Below are 12,818 nucleotides of genomic sequence, written 5' to 3'. Positions count from 1 at the left end.
CATTGTCTCTCTCACAGTATTTGCTCAAAGCCCCTCAGGGCTTGCCATGCTTTGAGAACCAACCAAGAGAGAGGAGTCTGCAAGCATACTTTATACACAGATCCCACCAGCTGACTGAGGGGCCCACAGCTAAGGATGGTGTGTGACTCCAAGATTACCTGTCCTCCATCCCAGAATTTAGTAGTCCTAGCCCTTCCCACCCCATCCAGGCTTCCTTGCTGTTGGGCTGAATTTATAAGTGAAGTCTACTTATAGGGCCTACTGTCAAGACTCCCACAGGCAAGATGTGTCGGGTGAGGGCTGGACGGTCCTTGAGGCTTTGATGGACGCAGCTGAGGGGACTTCTTCAGCATGTCTTAGCAAGGTAGCAACCACAACAGTTACCTTGCTGATAGAACCTTGAGCGCTCAGGCGGCCACAGATGACCCCTTCGACTGGAAGGGACTGCCTCTCACCCTGCTTCCTCCTCAGCCACAACTATGTGCCGCGTCAGCATATTCTTAATGGAAACACAGATGTTTTGATGCCTTTAGGTCTCAGAGAGGACAGAGTGCACCTGCCAACTCCGGCTTGCTAAGCCAAGGCTCGAGGCCCTCACCATTGAGTCATGGGGAAATTGTGTGCATTTTCTCTAGAGCTTCACTCTTAGATCAAGTCTAGGGCTGTGACTCCTCCACTGAGCACACACTTGCAGGAGCAGAGAAAGTTCGAGAAGTCATCCCAAGAGCTGCCCACAACCCTTGCATTAGTCAGGGTTCTCCAAAAAAGCACAGCTAACAAGAAATAAACAGGAATTAAACATAGTTAATATACTAGGATGTGTTTAATATGTAAGATACAACATGCATATTTGATGTGTATCATATTTATATTGTTAAGATTGGTTTATTTTTAAATTTGATGTGTGTAGGTGTTTTGCCTATATGTATGTTGCACACCAAAAAGTATGCAGTGCCTGTGGAAGCCAGAAGAGGAAGCTGCATCCCTTGGAACGGGAATTACAGAAGTTTGTAAGCCACTGTGTGAGCTACAGGTGTTTGTGAGCCTCTGTGTAGGTTCTAGGCACTGAACCCAGGTCTTCTGAAAGAGCAGCTAGTGCTCTTAACACTGAGCCAAGTCTCCAGCCTTGGTACATATTGTGTATGTGTGTGTGTGTGTGTGTGTGTGTGTGTGTGTGTGTGTGTGTGTGTGTGTGTTAGCAGGGATGGAATCCACACACTGGTGGCAGTTGTCTACCACTGAGCCGAGCCACCCACACAGCCTACAGTTTTAATTTGTTCCTTGCTGGCTGTTGGCGATTTTATATTCATACCAAACCCTTTTTGTTTTCTCAAACAGTCATGGAAACAGTAACAGTGGCGTCTCTTGTTCCTCTCTCACCGTTTAGGAAGCTGTGAGCCATGCTAGCCCTTCCTCTCTGTGACATGTGCTAAACACACGTCACATGGCTTCTCTTCCATGCATTTTCTCCTGACCATGCACCATGACATAGGAACATCTGCTGTCATAGCTATTAAGAGAAGGAAACTTTCTGACAGGGACAGAGACATACCCAAATTACCCAGCCAGGAGAAAAGCTGATCAGGACAGCATGGTCTATACTACCTGGGCCCTGCTGCCTTTTGGGACAATGCCTATGCTGGTGACAAGCCAAGCCAGGCTGTGGTTAGCAATATGCATTCTTTTCATGAAGTCAGGGACAGATGCTCTCGGGCAGTACTGGCACAGTCAGGTAACACCAACATATTAATATGCTTTTACACTACATTCTAAATGACTCTACTTCTCTACAACCAATCTTTTGTCCTTCCTCTCTCCTTCCCTTCCTCTCTCCCTCCCTCCATCCATCCATCTCTGCCTGCTTGTCTGTTCCCTCCATCCATTCACCCTTCTCTGCCTGCCTGCCTGCCTGCCTGCCTGCCTGCCTGCCTGCCTGCCTGTTCTCTCCTTCCTTCTACCCATCCCTGCCTGCCTGCCTTGCTCACCCTTAGCCTAAGACAGGCGACTCGAGTCTCATGCCCAGTAGCTCCCTCTGGATGAATATATTCTTACAAATGGTGATGTCCATGGTGTATGTACAGCCCATTTTCTGAAACTGGTGGTTTTGAGTGCTGTCAAATTATGGGTGCTATTTTTCCTTAATAAAATATATCCAGTTGAGCATACCTATAATCCCAGCACTCGGGAGGCAAAGGAAAGAGGATTGCTTCTAGTTAGAGGCTTGCCTGGTCCGCATAATGAGGTCTAGGCCTGACAAGGGTTAGATAATAAGATTTGTGTATGTATGTATGTATGTATGTATGTATGTATGTATGTATGTATGTTTCTTGTCCTTATTTTAAGTCCTAGGAGGTTACTGAGAGCATAGGTTCTGGAAGAGGATATGAAAGGATATGAAAGTTCTATTCACTCAGTATCAGCCTCTGTTCTCTGAACCCTAGGGCTGCATAGGCTGCCCCTTTATACTTACAGATCATAAACCCAGCATAAAGAAGTCTGAGACAGGATGGCTACAAGTTTGAAATTAGCATGGGCCACAAAACCCCATCTCATAGTTTTAAAGTGTGTGTGTTGGCAATGACATGCTCAGTGGGGCAAATGGCCAGTAGACAGGTCCAAGCAAGCATGTCAGACAGGAAGTGATGTCAGAGATGTTTTGAATTGGTGATCCATGGAGGAGCATGAGCAGGACCTCAGAACGTTTATGAGAGCAGAGAGGCCCTGTTTCCAAGTCCCCGGGTCAGCAGGCAGGACCACAAGCCCAGCCAAAGTAGAGGGCCAGGATGCACAATCCTCCAAAGAGATGTCCTGGCTAAATGGCTAATTGGAAAGAGCAAAAGGAAGTAGTCATGGTAACATAACGTCCATAACAGACTCAGCAGCAGGGTAACATACCAGCAAACTTGGAAAGTTAGCAAGACAGGAAGTTAGCCACAGTGGACCCCCTGGCCCTGTGGCAACCCACGGAAGAAAGTGCCCACCTGTGGAGACAGAGGGTCTTAGACATACAGAGTGGCCTCCTGGGTATTTCAAGGTGCTGGGAAGCACAATGCTTTCTGGACCCTGACTGAAATGTCTGCTCTCTTGTGAACTAGCAGTGGCAGTTCTATATTTAAATGTCAGACTGCCTCTCATGTGCGGAGGCCACCAGAAGGCCACCACCCCTGCCATATTTATGTGGATTAAGGGACTTTCTGTCGTCACACTTGCAAAGTCAACACTACCCACTGAACCATCTCTCTAACCCAACTAAAAGCATTTTAAATGACCCCAAATTAAAATAATTAGATACAACTCGAACAAAAACAAGTTTCTGTTTAAAAATATGCTGATGGACGGGCGGTGGTGGCACACGCCTTATTCCCAGCACTTGGGAGGCAGAGGCAGACGGATTTCTGAGTCCAAGGCCAGTCTGGTCTACAAAGTGAGTTCCAGGACAGCCAGGACTACACAGAGAAACCCTGTCTAAAAAAAAAAAAAATATGCTGATGGAAAAAAATCAATTAATATCTAAGTAAATGGGAAGGCATACTGTATTCACAGATTTGAAGGCCCACTGTCCCAAAATTGATCTATAAATATAATACAATACCAATCAAAATTGCAGTAGAGTTTTTATATATAAAGAAGAGATTATTCGGAAAGTTTTAAATTTTCTGTTATATTTGTTTATATACTCTGTGTGTGTGTGCACATGTGCGTTTTTATACACGTGCCACCAATGTGTGGCTGAGCTCAGAGGCCACGGTTTAGGAGTCAGGAGTCAGTTCTCTCCTTCTCCTGTTTGGGTACCAGGAATCAAAGTCATACTGTCAGGCTTGGCAGCCAACTGCTGAGCATCTAACAGCCCTCACTCTAAAACTTTTAATGAAAAAAAAAAAAAACCAAAGAACCTAAAAGAGGCAAAACAATTTTGAAAAGTAATAATAAAGATGAAAACCTCACTTTCCCCTTCAGTAAATATCTAATAGTATATGCATGAGTGTGCAAGTGTGCGCACACACACACACACACACACACACACGGAAGTGAATAAAGACTTTTTTTAAAAAGATAGTATACTGTTGATGTAGAAAAAAAATCTCACATTCATAAGAGGCTAGGCTTTGCTAAGGCAACTCAATGATAATTTAGTAGCGTTTCCATAAATACCATTAGAATATTTGAATATCCCCATGCAAAGCTGTAATCTTCCACTTAAATCCCATACTATTAAAGGAAGTTCAAAATGGATCATAGTGAAAAGTAGAAAGCTATGAACATTTTAGAGGAAAAGAGAAGAAAAATGTTTTGGCTTTGGGTTCTCAAATTTAATTACTAAAATTCTGGTCAATGAATAGGACTTTATTGAACTTTGCTCTACAGAAGACACCCAGTGGGGAGTGGCTGTGCACACCTGACTGCAGCACATGAGAGGTAGAGACAGTCAGGCTTAGGATTTCAAGTCCAGTCTTAGCCGGAAGCCAGCCTGGGCTACATGAGATCATCATTGTCTTTGAAAGAAAAGAAAAAAGCAGTTCAAAGAAGCTACAAACTGAGAACAGATTTCTAATTCACTTGTATTTAGAATCTAAAAAAAAAAAAAAAAAAGCTCCAAACTGAACAAGAATAAAGACAAATCCATTGGGCAAGTGGCCTTGGCAGCCCATGACTATATCTGGGCTACTGGGGAGGCTGAAGGGAGCCTACAAATTGAACATGTGACCTCCATCTCACAAACAAAAGCAAAAGGAGGATGGCTTGAATAGGTGCTTGACTCAACTATTCATGTGGCCACCAGCACCCAAGAAAACACCCCACAGCATTTGCCAGTCGTTAGGGAAACAAATGCAAGTCTTACAGAGATCGCACTAGACACCTGTTGCAATGCTTTGGGGTGAAAACCCTTAGTAATGTTACTATTGGCAAGGAAGCAGAGCAGCTGAGTCTCTGCTAGGTCGCTGGTGGGGCATAGCAGCTATAAAATCGAGTTTGAAAATTCCTTGCAATATTAAACATTCATTTTCCATTTGATTCAGCAATCCCTCACCTACATATTCATACTGGAGAAGAGAAATTTATATCATGCAAAAATCTATGCAAAGCTTTTTTAAAAAGTGTGTGTGTGTGTGTGTGTGGTGTAACTCATCCAGCTTTTTATGTGTGCTCTAACAATCAAGCTCAGAGCATCAGCTCTGTGTGGCAAATGCTTCTCTCTACTGGCCAGCTCCCTTCTCTGATCCATGTTGATTTATAGAGTTTGCTCATGATAGGCAAACTCTAGAAATGACACTAAGGCGTTGTTCTATAGGTGAACTGATAAAGTGTGCTTGTCCCTACATTAGATAGTATTTGGCAATACAAAAACACCAAGCTGGTTTTGCTCAGTGTTTTGTCACAGCACTAGATGTCAACTAGAGCACCACCATTACAAACATGCTTCCACCCATATGTACACATGAAAACACAGTTATGTCCTCTGACATATGTACATAGATATACACTCACTAGCACATCCATACTTACACTGTAGTACTCAAATACTTTGACACATGGGCATGGGCGTGCGCACAACCATGCATTCATATACAAATGAAATAACACACACACACACACAACCATGCATTCATATACACATGAAATAACACACACATACACACACTAGTACACACACACACATACTAACACACATTCCCTCACATACCCTGACACATGCATATATGCACATTCACCTTCATCACACACAAGGCAATTGTGAATCCACAGACACATGCATGCATAGACTCACACACTCACACAGATACACACCTATAATGTCACTCTTAGGTGTCACAAAAGTAAGCAAAGTGGGAACATTTAGAGACAGAGAGGAACCCCAGATAGGGCTTCTCCAGGGCAGCTCACACTGGCTCCACTTGGAGGCCCACTGGCCTCTGCCAGTGAAGTCCCTTGCCCATCCTAGCCCATCTCCTAAATAAAAGAGATGATCCCGAGGGTAATTTGCATCCTTACTGCTTGCCAGCAGGTCTCATCGATGGATCTGAGAACCTTGGGGTCTATACCGTCAGGTAGACTCCAGGTACACCACGTTACTTGAGATCCTCGTGAGTCCCATACTGTGTCCACTGAGAATTCCTCTAACCCCAAACTTTTCTTGGGCTGTAACTGACTCCACATTGTGACTCTGAGAGTTGGGATTGCTCTTGGTCTCGGGTGTCTTTTCTAGGGAGATTAGTCCTACCTGAGGTGCAGCCTGGACTAACCGAACCAGAGTCATTGGAGGTAAAACTGGCACAAAATTTCTAGAAGTCTCTTGGGTCGTGTCATGCATCGCCAAGATCTGCCTAGAGACTGATCTGCCCTTCAGGGGGCCATAGCAGGAAAACAGAGGCAGAGTGGAAAGCTATGTGAACAGGGGGTCAGCACGGTTCTGGAAAGATGTTATTCTCATAGCAGAGCTCTGAAGGATGACAAGGAAGAAGGTAACACAGACTTCCATGTGCTTCGTTCCTCTGCTTCCCAGCCCGGAGCTGGGAGGACGAGGGAGCCCCAACCATTCACTGAAGGTCCGTTTAACTGGAGCAAACATGGGTGGCTGGTCCTTTAGCCTCCTCTGGTTTCACCTACAAATGTTTTGCAGATAAAGAAGGCTATGCTTGGCGGCGAGGGGCTGAGAAAGCCTGGCCAGGGCACGGCAGGGATTGGATCTTAGTGTCGCAAGAGCATGTTCAACGTGAGGCAAGCTCAGTGCTGCCTCTGCACCAGATTCACCAGTTGCCCTAATCTCACTATTTCTCACCTAGCCCCGTGTGACAGATGCCCACCCACTATCATGAGACAATTGGTCTCAGGAACGTCTCCTCTTCTCATGCCCTGCCCCTTTGCAGCCTGGGATGGAGGAGCCCAGTGGAGATGTATCTTCTGTGCTTCTGGCACTGGGCATGGGATGAAGGTTTGGTTTGGTTTTGTAATCTGCAAAACTAGGGAGATCCCATTGCTCTGGTGGGTGGGCTCATAGTAGCCCCAGGCTGGGTCCTGGCCATTTGGCTGTTGAGCAACTTCCTGTGACTCCCACTCATTACCTTCCGCACTAACAGGAGCAGGTATGATCTAAACCAAATTCTCCAGGCTTGGAAAGCCTTGCTGTACCCCAAGGGACTTCTCAGTATCCCCGGGGAAACTTGCCAGTGCACAGCAATTTAGCCCCAGAACATGGAGCATGGACAAAGATCAGGTCAGAGTCCAGCCAGAGAGGGAATTTATACCACTTCTTCCTGACTGGGTGGTCTTAAAGAAGGATCTGGACACTCAGCAGGCACCCAGCTTCCCTGCACATCCTGCAGCTGTTTATGCTGCTGTTGGCATGGTTGAAGAAGCTGCTTCAGGATCCTCATAGAGGCAAAGGACCTCTGTCTGCTGAAACACGTTTGATGGAAGCTGACCTGAACCTGACAATACAAAGTCTTTTATTTACAGTCTCAATGTTAAAAGTCAGTTTCCAATGGTTAATAAAATAATAATAATACTTCTTATTATTGTTGTTGTTATTATTGTTATAAAATCTAGCCAAGCAAATAAATCCAGTGGGATTTGGACACATAAATGTCAAAAAAGAGAGAAAGAAAGAAAGAAAGAAAGAGAGAGAGAGAGAGAGAGAGAGAGAGAGGGAGGGAGGGAGGGAAGGAGGGAGGGAGGAAGAGAGAGGGAGAGGGAGAGAGAGAGAAGGAGAGAGAGAGAGAGAGAGAGAGAGAGAGAGAGAGAAGGAGAGAAAGAAAGGAGAGAAAGAAAGAGAGAAAGAGAGAAAGGGAGAAAGGGAGAAAGGGAGAGGGAAAGAAAAGACCCTGCTGTTCATATGGGTGTGTAAGAAAATATAATTGCAGCTCTGAGGCTTCGGGTACTCAGGATAGGACCACCTGAGGATCCATCAGGCCACTGCTAAGAATTTCTGAGAGTGGTTAGGGTGTGGTGGCAGCAAGAATATTTCTGTTAGAAACGTAAATGTTGGGTTTGGAGAGCACGAACATTCTCTAACAGAATTGGGCGGCCAGGTGTTCTCACCAAGACCCACAAAAGACCAGTGTCTCAGAAATTCTTGGGTAACTTTCCCGGGCTGGCGATTCCCACGCGGAGTCACCTTCTCCTGCTGGGCTGCAGCAGCCCAGGTCGCCTGCAATGACAGATGGAGGACCCCGCTCCTCTCTCCATCAACCAAACCCCAGCCCTAGACTCCGCTCCAAGTCCCAACTCCAGCACAGGAGTGGAGCATGGCATGCCCTGGCCTCGGCGCTCGCTACCTCCTCGGCGCTACCTCCTCGGGAAGCCGGACTCCAAGACGCACTGCGGGGGACACTGACCTGGAAAGCCCGCGCTCCGGGGCTGGCGAGGAGCAGCAAGAGGAGGACAAGCGCGCGCTGTGAGCCCGGTCCCATCTTGCCACTCACAGCCTTGCTGCTGGGGAAGGCAGGTCGCTGTTCTCTGGCCGCGGTGCGCGGGTCCCTTGCAGCTCCCAAGGCCACTAGTCCTCAGCCGCCTGCACGGGACTGTCCCGACGACGCGGGGAGGCGCCAGCCCTGTGGCGGAGGCGAGAGAGGAGGGGCTGTGGAGCCTGGAATGCGCCTGGGAGCGCGCCCAATCCTCTGCTCTGGGAGAAGAACGGGTGCGACGCCTCGCGACCAAGGGTGGCCAGTGTCCACCCTGGGCTGCCCCACTGTCCGCAGTCCCCACTGCCCGCCGGAAAAGACCTAGGCCTCTGCCAACTACAGTGGCTGATTGATGAGCCAAATTTAGGACTGTCCCATTTCAAAGCCCACATAAGGACACCTTCCTCTAGGACAACAGAGAACAGGGTTAGTATGGCAGAAAGATGGCCTTCAAAAATTGGCCCAGGTTAGACCGTGTCTTCTTAAACCGTGGGCCGAATAAATGAGAGCTGAGTTACTGAATTTAGCAAATGGTGAGGCACGAAACCAAAAATTAATTAAAAATTATTAAAAATTAAATAATGAATCCAAGGCATCCTTGGTCTCCATAATTGCTACTGGTCAGATGTCCAGGGGCACCACGGGAATGATCACACACTCGCATACGCACACGCACACACACACACACACACACCCCTAGGACACTTGGCTCAGGTCTCAGACTAAGTTATGTTATGAAATGAAGTGTTTTTACTGTACACGCTAAGTTTTTTGCTACTTTGTACTACTTACTTATATGAGGTGGTGTGCTCCGTGTGACAATTTTATAACCAAACAATCAATTTGGGGGGGGGGGCGGGAAAGTCAAAACTGCTTCTTATTCTTCAATATCAAATATTCAGCCAAGATTTAATTCTTCATGTAAAAATAAATAAAGCATATCAAATTTCCTTTAATTTTAATAAAGGATAAAATTATATTCATACCAAATAATTACTTTAAAATAAATTTATGATTTATTACCAGTACGTGTTTGATCTGTATGCTTCTTCAAGTGCCTGAATTCCTAAGGTTGCAGAAATATTTCTCAGTGAAAAGGGACTGAGAGCGAGAAGTTTAAAGGGCTCTGAGTTAGACTAAGTCACCCTTTGGACAACTCTGCCAGTTTTTAAAACAATGCTCCCTAGGGTTTTAGGAAGGCGCGTGCTCAGTGACTAAGTTAAGAAGGCGCGTGCTCAGTGACTAGGTTATGAGGGCGCATGCTCAGTGACTAAGTAGGGCACATGCTCCGTGACGAAGAGTCTACAGCCTTCTTTCTAGTTTTCCGTCTGTTTCCTAAGGGTTTAAAGTAAAGGCCCAGCTACAGAACCTGCCTGGGGTCTAGTTAGGTAACAGCCCTGTGACAGGCATGGAATTGAGGTCCCTGTACTCAGGCTAAGAGTGAACCAGATGTCTCAGACCTCTACCCATGGAAAACGTAATTTAGTTCTCCCTGCAAGGACATTTTGTGAAGCTCACTCTTCTGTATGGAATGGTTCTGAAGCCCACAGCCCCTGACCTGGAAAGCAGAAGGCAAGCCGAGAGTCTTCTCTTGGCCTGTTAGAGATGCTATAACAAAGTACTCCAGACTAGGCAGTGTACAAACAATACACTGTGTGCCGCGAGGCTCTGCAAGCTAGGTTCAAGATCAAGGCATCCATTGGCAGAACTGATGTCTGTAAAGCTTACATCATCCTCACTTGTGGGAACAGACAGGAGATCGATAAGGATTCCTGCAAGGGGTGGAGGGTGAGACAGGGTTTCTTTATGTAGCTCTGGCTGTTCTGGAACTTGCTCTGTAGACCAGGCTGCCCTTGAATTCAGAGATCCTCCTGCCTCTGCCTCCCAAGTGATAGGATTAAAGATATGTGCCACCAGCAGCAGCATGAGGTCTCTTTTGTAAGAACACTATAGTTATCTAATTCAGAAATATCCTAAGGCGACATCTCATAACACTACCATACTGAGGAAGGAGTTTAAAATATGACCATAGCCAGTTCCCTGGAAAGCATGGAGCATGGGGCACTGGGCATGGGACCTGCCGGCCACCCAAGCATTGGCTATCCAACAAATCCCACTGAGCTGTTTCCTCCCATCCATTGGATCGAACAAAGTCCATGTCCTTGTGCTTTGAAAGTCTTGCTGAGAGACCCAGTCAGAACACTGCATATCACTGTCCAGGTAGAGAGGAAAGGACAGCCGCCAAACCAGGGTAGCCTGTAGAGATGGTGGGTTTCTGTGTCCGTCTCCAATGTGTCTGCTGGCTATGAGAGAGCCACCCGTTTCCTGGCTGGGCTTGCCTCTCCCGTGAATGAAAGCTTTCATTCTACTCGGAGCGGCTATTTATTTTGACTTTTAATCTATCCCGTATTTACACGGCAACTTCCAAGCACTCTTAGCGGTTCTGGTTCCATAGTGGACACTAGAGGCTGGGCAGATGTGAGCAAGCCCTCTTTTTGATCCTTTTACCCCTTCCCCAGTCATAAAGCTGAGACACACCAGATTTCAAAGAGGAAGAGAATGAAACAACGTGGGGGCTAATCTCCTTTGTCAGCTTGACTGGGTTTGAAATCACGTAGGAGACACACCTCCTAGGCTTGGCAAAGAGAGTGTGCCTGGAGAGTTTTAATTAGGAGAGATGACAGTTTTTGAATGTGGGTGGCACCATCCCCTTGGCTGGGGGCCTGGACTGAGGAAGAGGTGGGAAAGCAGAAGCCAGATGAGCTCCAAGTCTTCTCCACCATGCTGGACTCAATCCATGAACCCAAAGAAGCCCTTCTTCCACCCCTGCTCCTCTAGGGGCAAGGACAAATCCAGGTTTTAATGAAAGCAACTGTTCTAGGAACCGAGGATGTAGCACAGTTGGTAGAATCCTTGACTGATGTTAGTGAAACTTGAATTGGATCGTCAGCACTGGAAGCGCTCACCGATAGTAACATTACTTGGGAGGTGAAAGCAAGACTGCAAAGGAAGAAGAAGAAAGTTGAATCTTAATTTTTACTAATAGTCTGTCCGTGTAGATCAGAGACATACTCCTGCGTCATTATTAAAGTACTGGACACCTTTCTCTTTGGACACAGGAGCTCTCATTGGTCTGGGACTTGCCAAATAGGCTAGGCTGGTTGGCCCCAGGATCCTCCTGTCTCTGCCTTACCAACACTGGGATTAGAAGTATACCCCACCAGGGCTTGGCTTTTTACACATGGGTTCTGGGGCTCAATCTCAGGTCCTGATGCTTATAAGGTAAGCATTTTACTCAATGAACCAACTCCTTGACATTTATTTATTTATTCACTTATTTAATCATTTATTTATTTATCTGATAGGCTCTTACTATGATTACAGAAACCCCATCACTCCTGGCTAAGAGAGAAAGATTTGTTTTAGAAGTCTGTGTTGACCACCTGGCTACTGGCAGCAAACAATGATTCCAGGGCTGTTCTGTGGAGCCTTCATGGTCCCTTAGGGTGCCCATATCATGGTTCTCTCCTGATCCATGCATGAGCCAGTCTTGCTGTGGGCACATTCACAGGTCTGCATCTGCCCATGACTCTAAATGTCATCAACCTCTAAGAAGCTATTCCGAAGGTCTCAGGGACAAAGCCTAGCATGCTAGTCTGACCAGGGATAATATGGCGAGAGGAGGGAGGGGATCACTCAGCAGGAGAGCCATGACTTCATCCAATTCCTTCATTATACAAATATTTATCAAGTGCCAACTCCAGGCCTGGCCCTGAGCCAGGTGCTACATTATGCTCACACATTATATCGGTCAGCAAGCCATGCAGTTGTGTATAACATTGAGGACATTGTCTGGCTGTGTACAACATCAGGACAAACCAAAGAAACCACTGACCATACCCTGAGGACCACTTCCAATCTTACAAAACAAATGCCTGTTTAAAAAAGACAAACAAGAACTAGACCTCATTGTGTCATAATTACAGAACAAACATCATTCAGTGTCTGCCAAGGGAAGAGAGGCTTTGAAAACCCACAAATGCCTTTCTACAGTGACGTCTAAATGCACGTGGGGGGGGGGCGGTAGAGTAGTGGGCTCAGTTGGTGGATGATGTAATTCTTGGAGTCAGACATGGCTGAGCTAAACCTCGCCTGAGTAGGTACCAATAGGGGCTTGTGGCTCTCCACCTCTTTTCATTTCTCATTTATATGAAAATAAAAACGTTTATCAGAGCCAATAAGACATCCTAAATAATAAAGAGCCAGACATGAAGGAGTCAGGATAAATAAGACTAAGGCTGTTTCAAGAAGCTCTAGGAAGCCGGGCGGTGGTGGCACACGCCTTTAATCCCAGCACTTGGGAGGCAGAGGCAGGCGGATTTCTGAGTTTGAGGCCAGCCTGGTCTACAGCGTGAGTTC

General features: G+C 46.4%; 1 protein-coding gene across 1 annotated transcript in view; it reads right to left on the bottom strand.

Moving 5' to 3' along the window:
* Positions 1-8,549, bottom strand: part of Fbln7 (fibulin 7) — a 32,840-nt gene extending 24,291 nt beyond the window's left edge. Inside the window, exon 1 of the mRNA XM_021156440.1 lies at positions 8,334-8,549. Coding sequence (XP_021012099.1) covers positions 8,334-8,408 — 75 coding nt within the window. The 5' untranslated portion in view covers positions 8,409-8,549. The remainder of the gene's footprint in view (positions 1-8,333) is intronic.
* Between the last annotated feature and the right edge of the window lie 4,269 nt (positions 8,550-12,818).

Source organism: Mus caroli, chromosome 2 (genome assembly GCF_900094665.2).
Source record: "Mus caroli chromosome 2, CAROLI_EIJ_v1.1, whole genome shotgun sequence".
In the NCBI taxonomy this organism is placed as follows: domain Eukaryota; kingdom Metazoa; phylum Chordata; class Mammalia; order Rodentia; family Muridae; genus Mus; species Mus caroli.
Note: the sequence above shows the minus strand (reverse complement) of the source record. Positions and strands in the feature narration are given on the sequence as shown.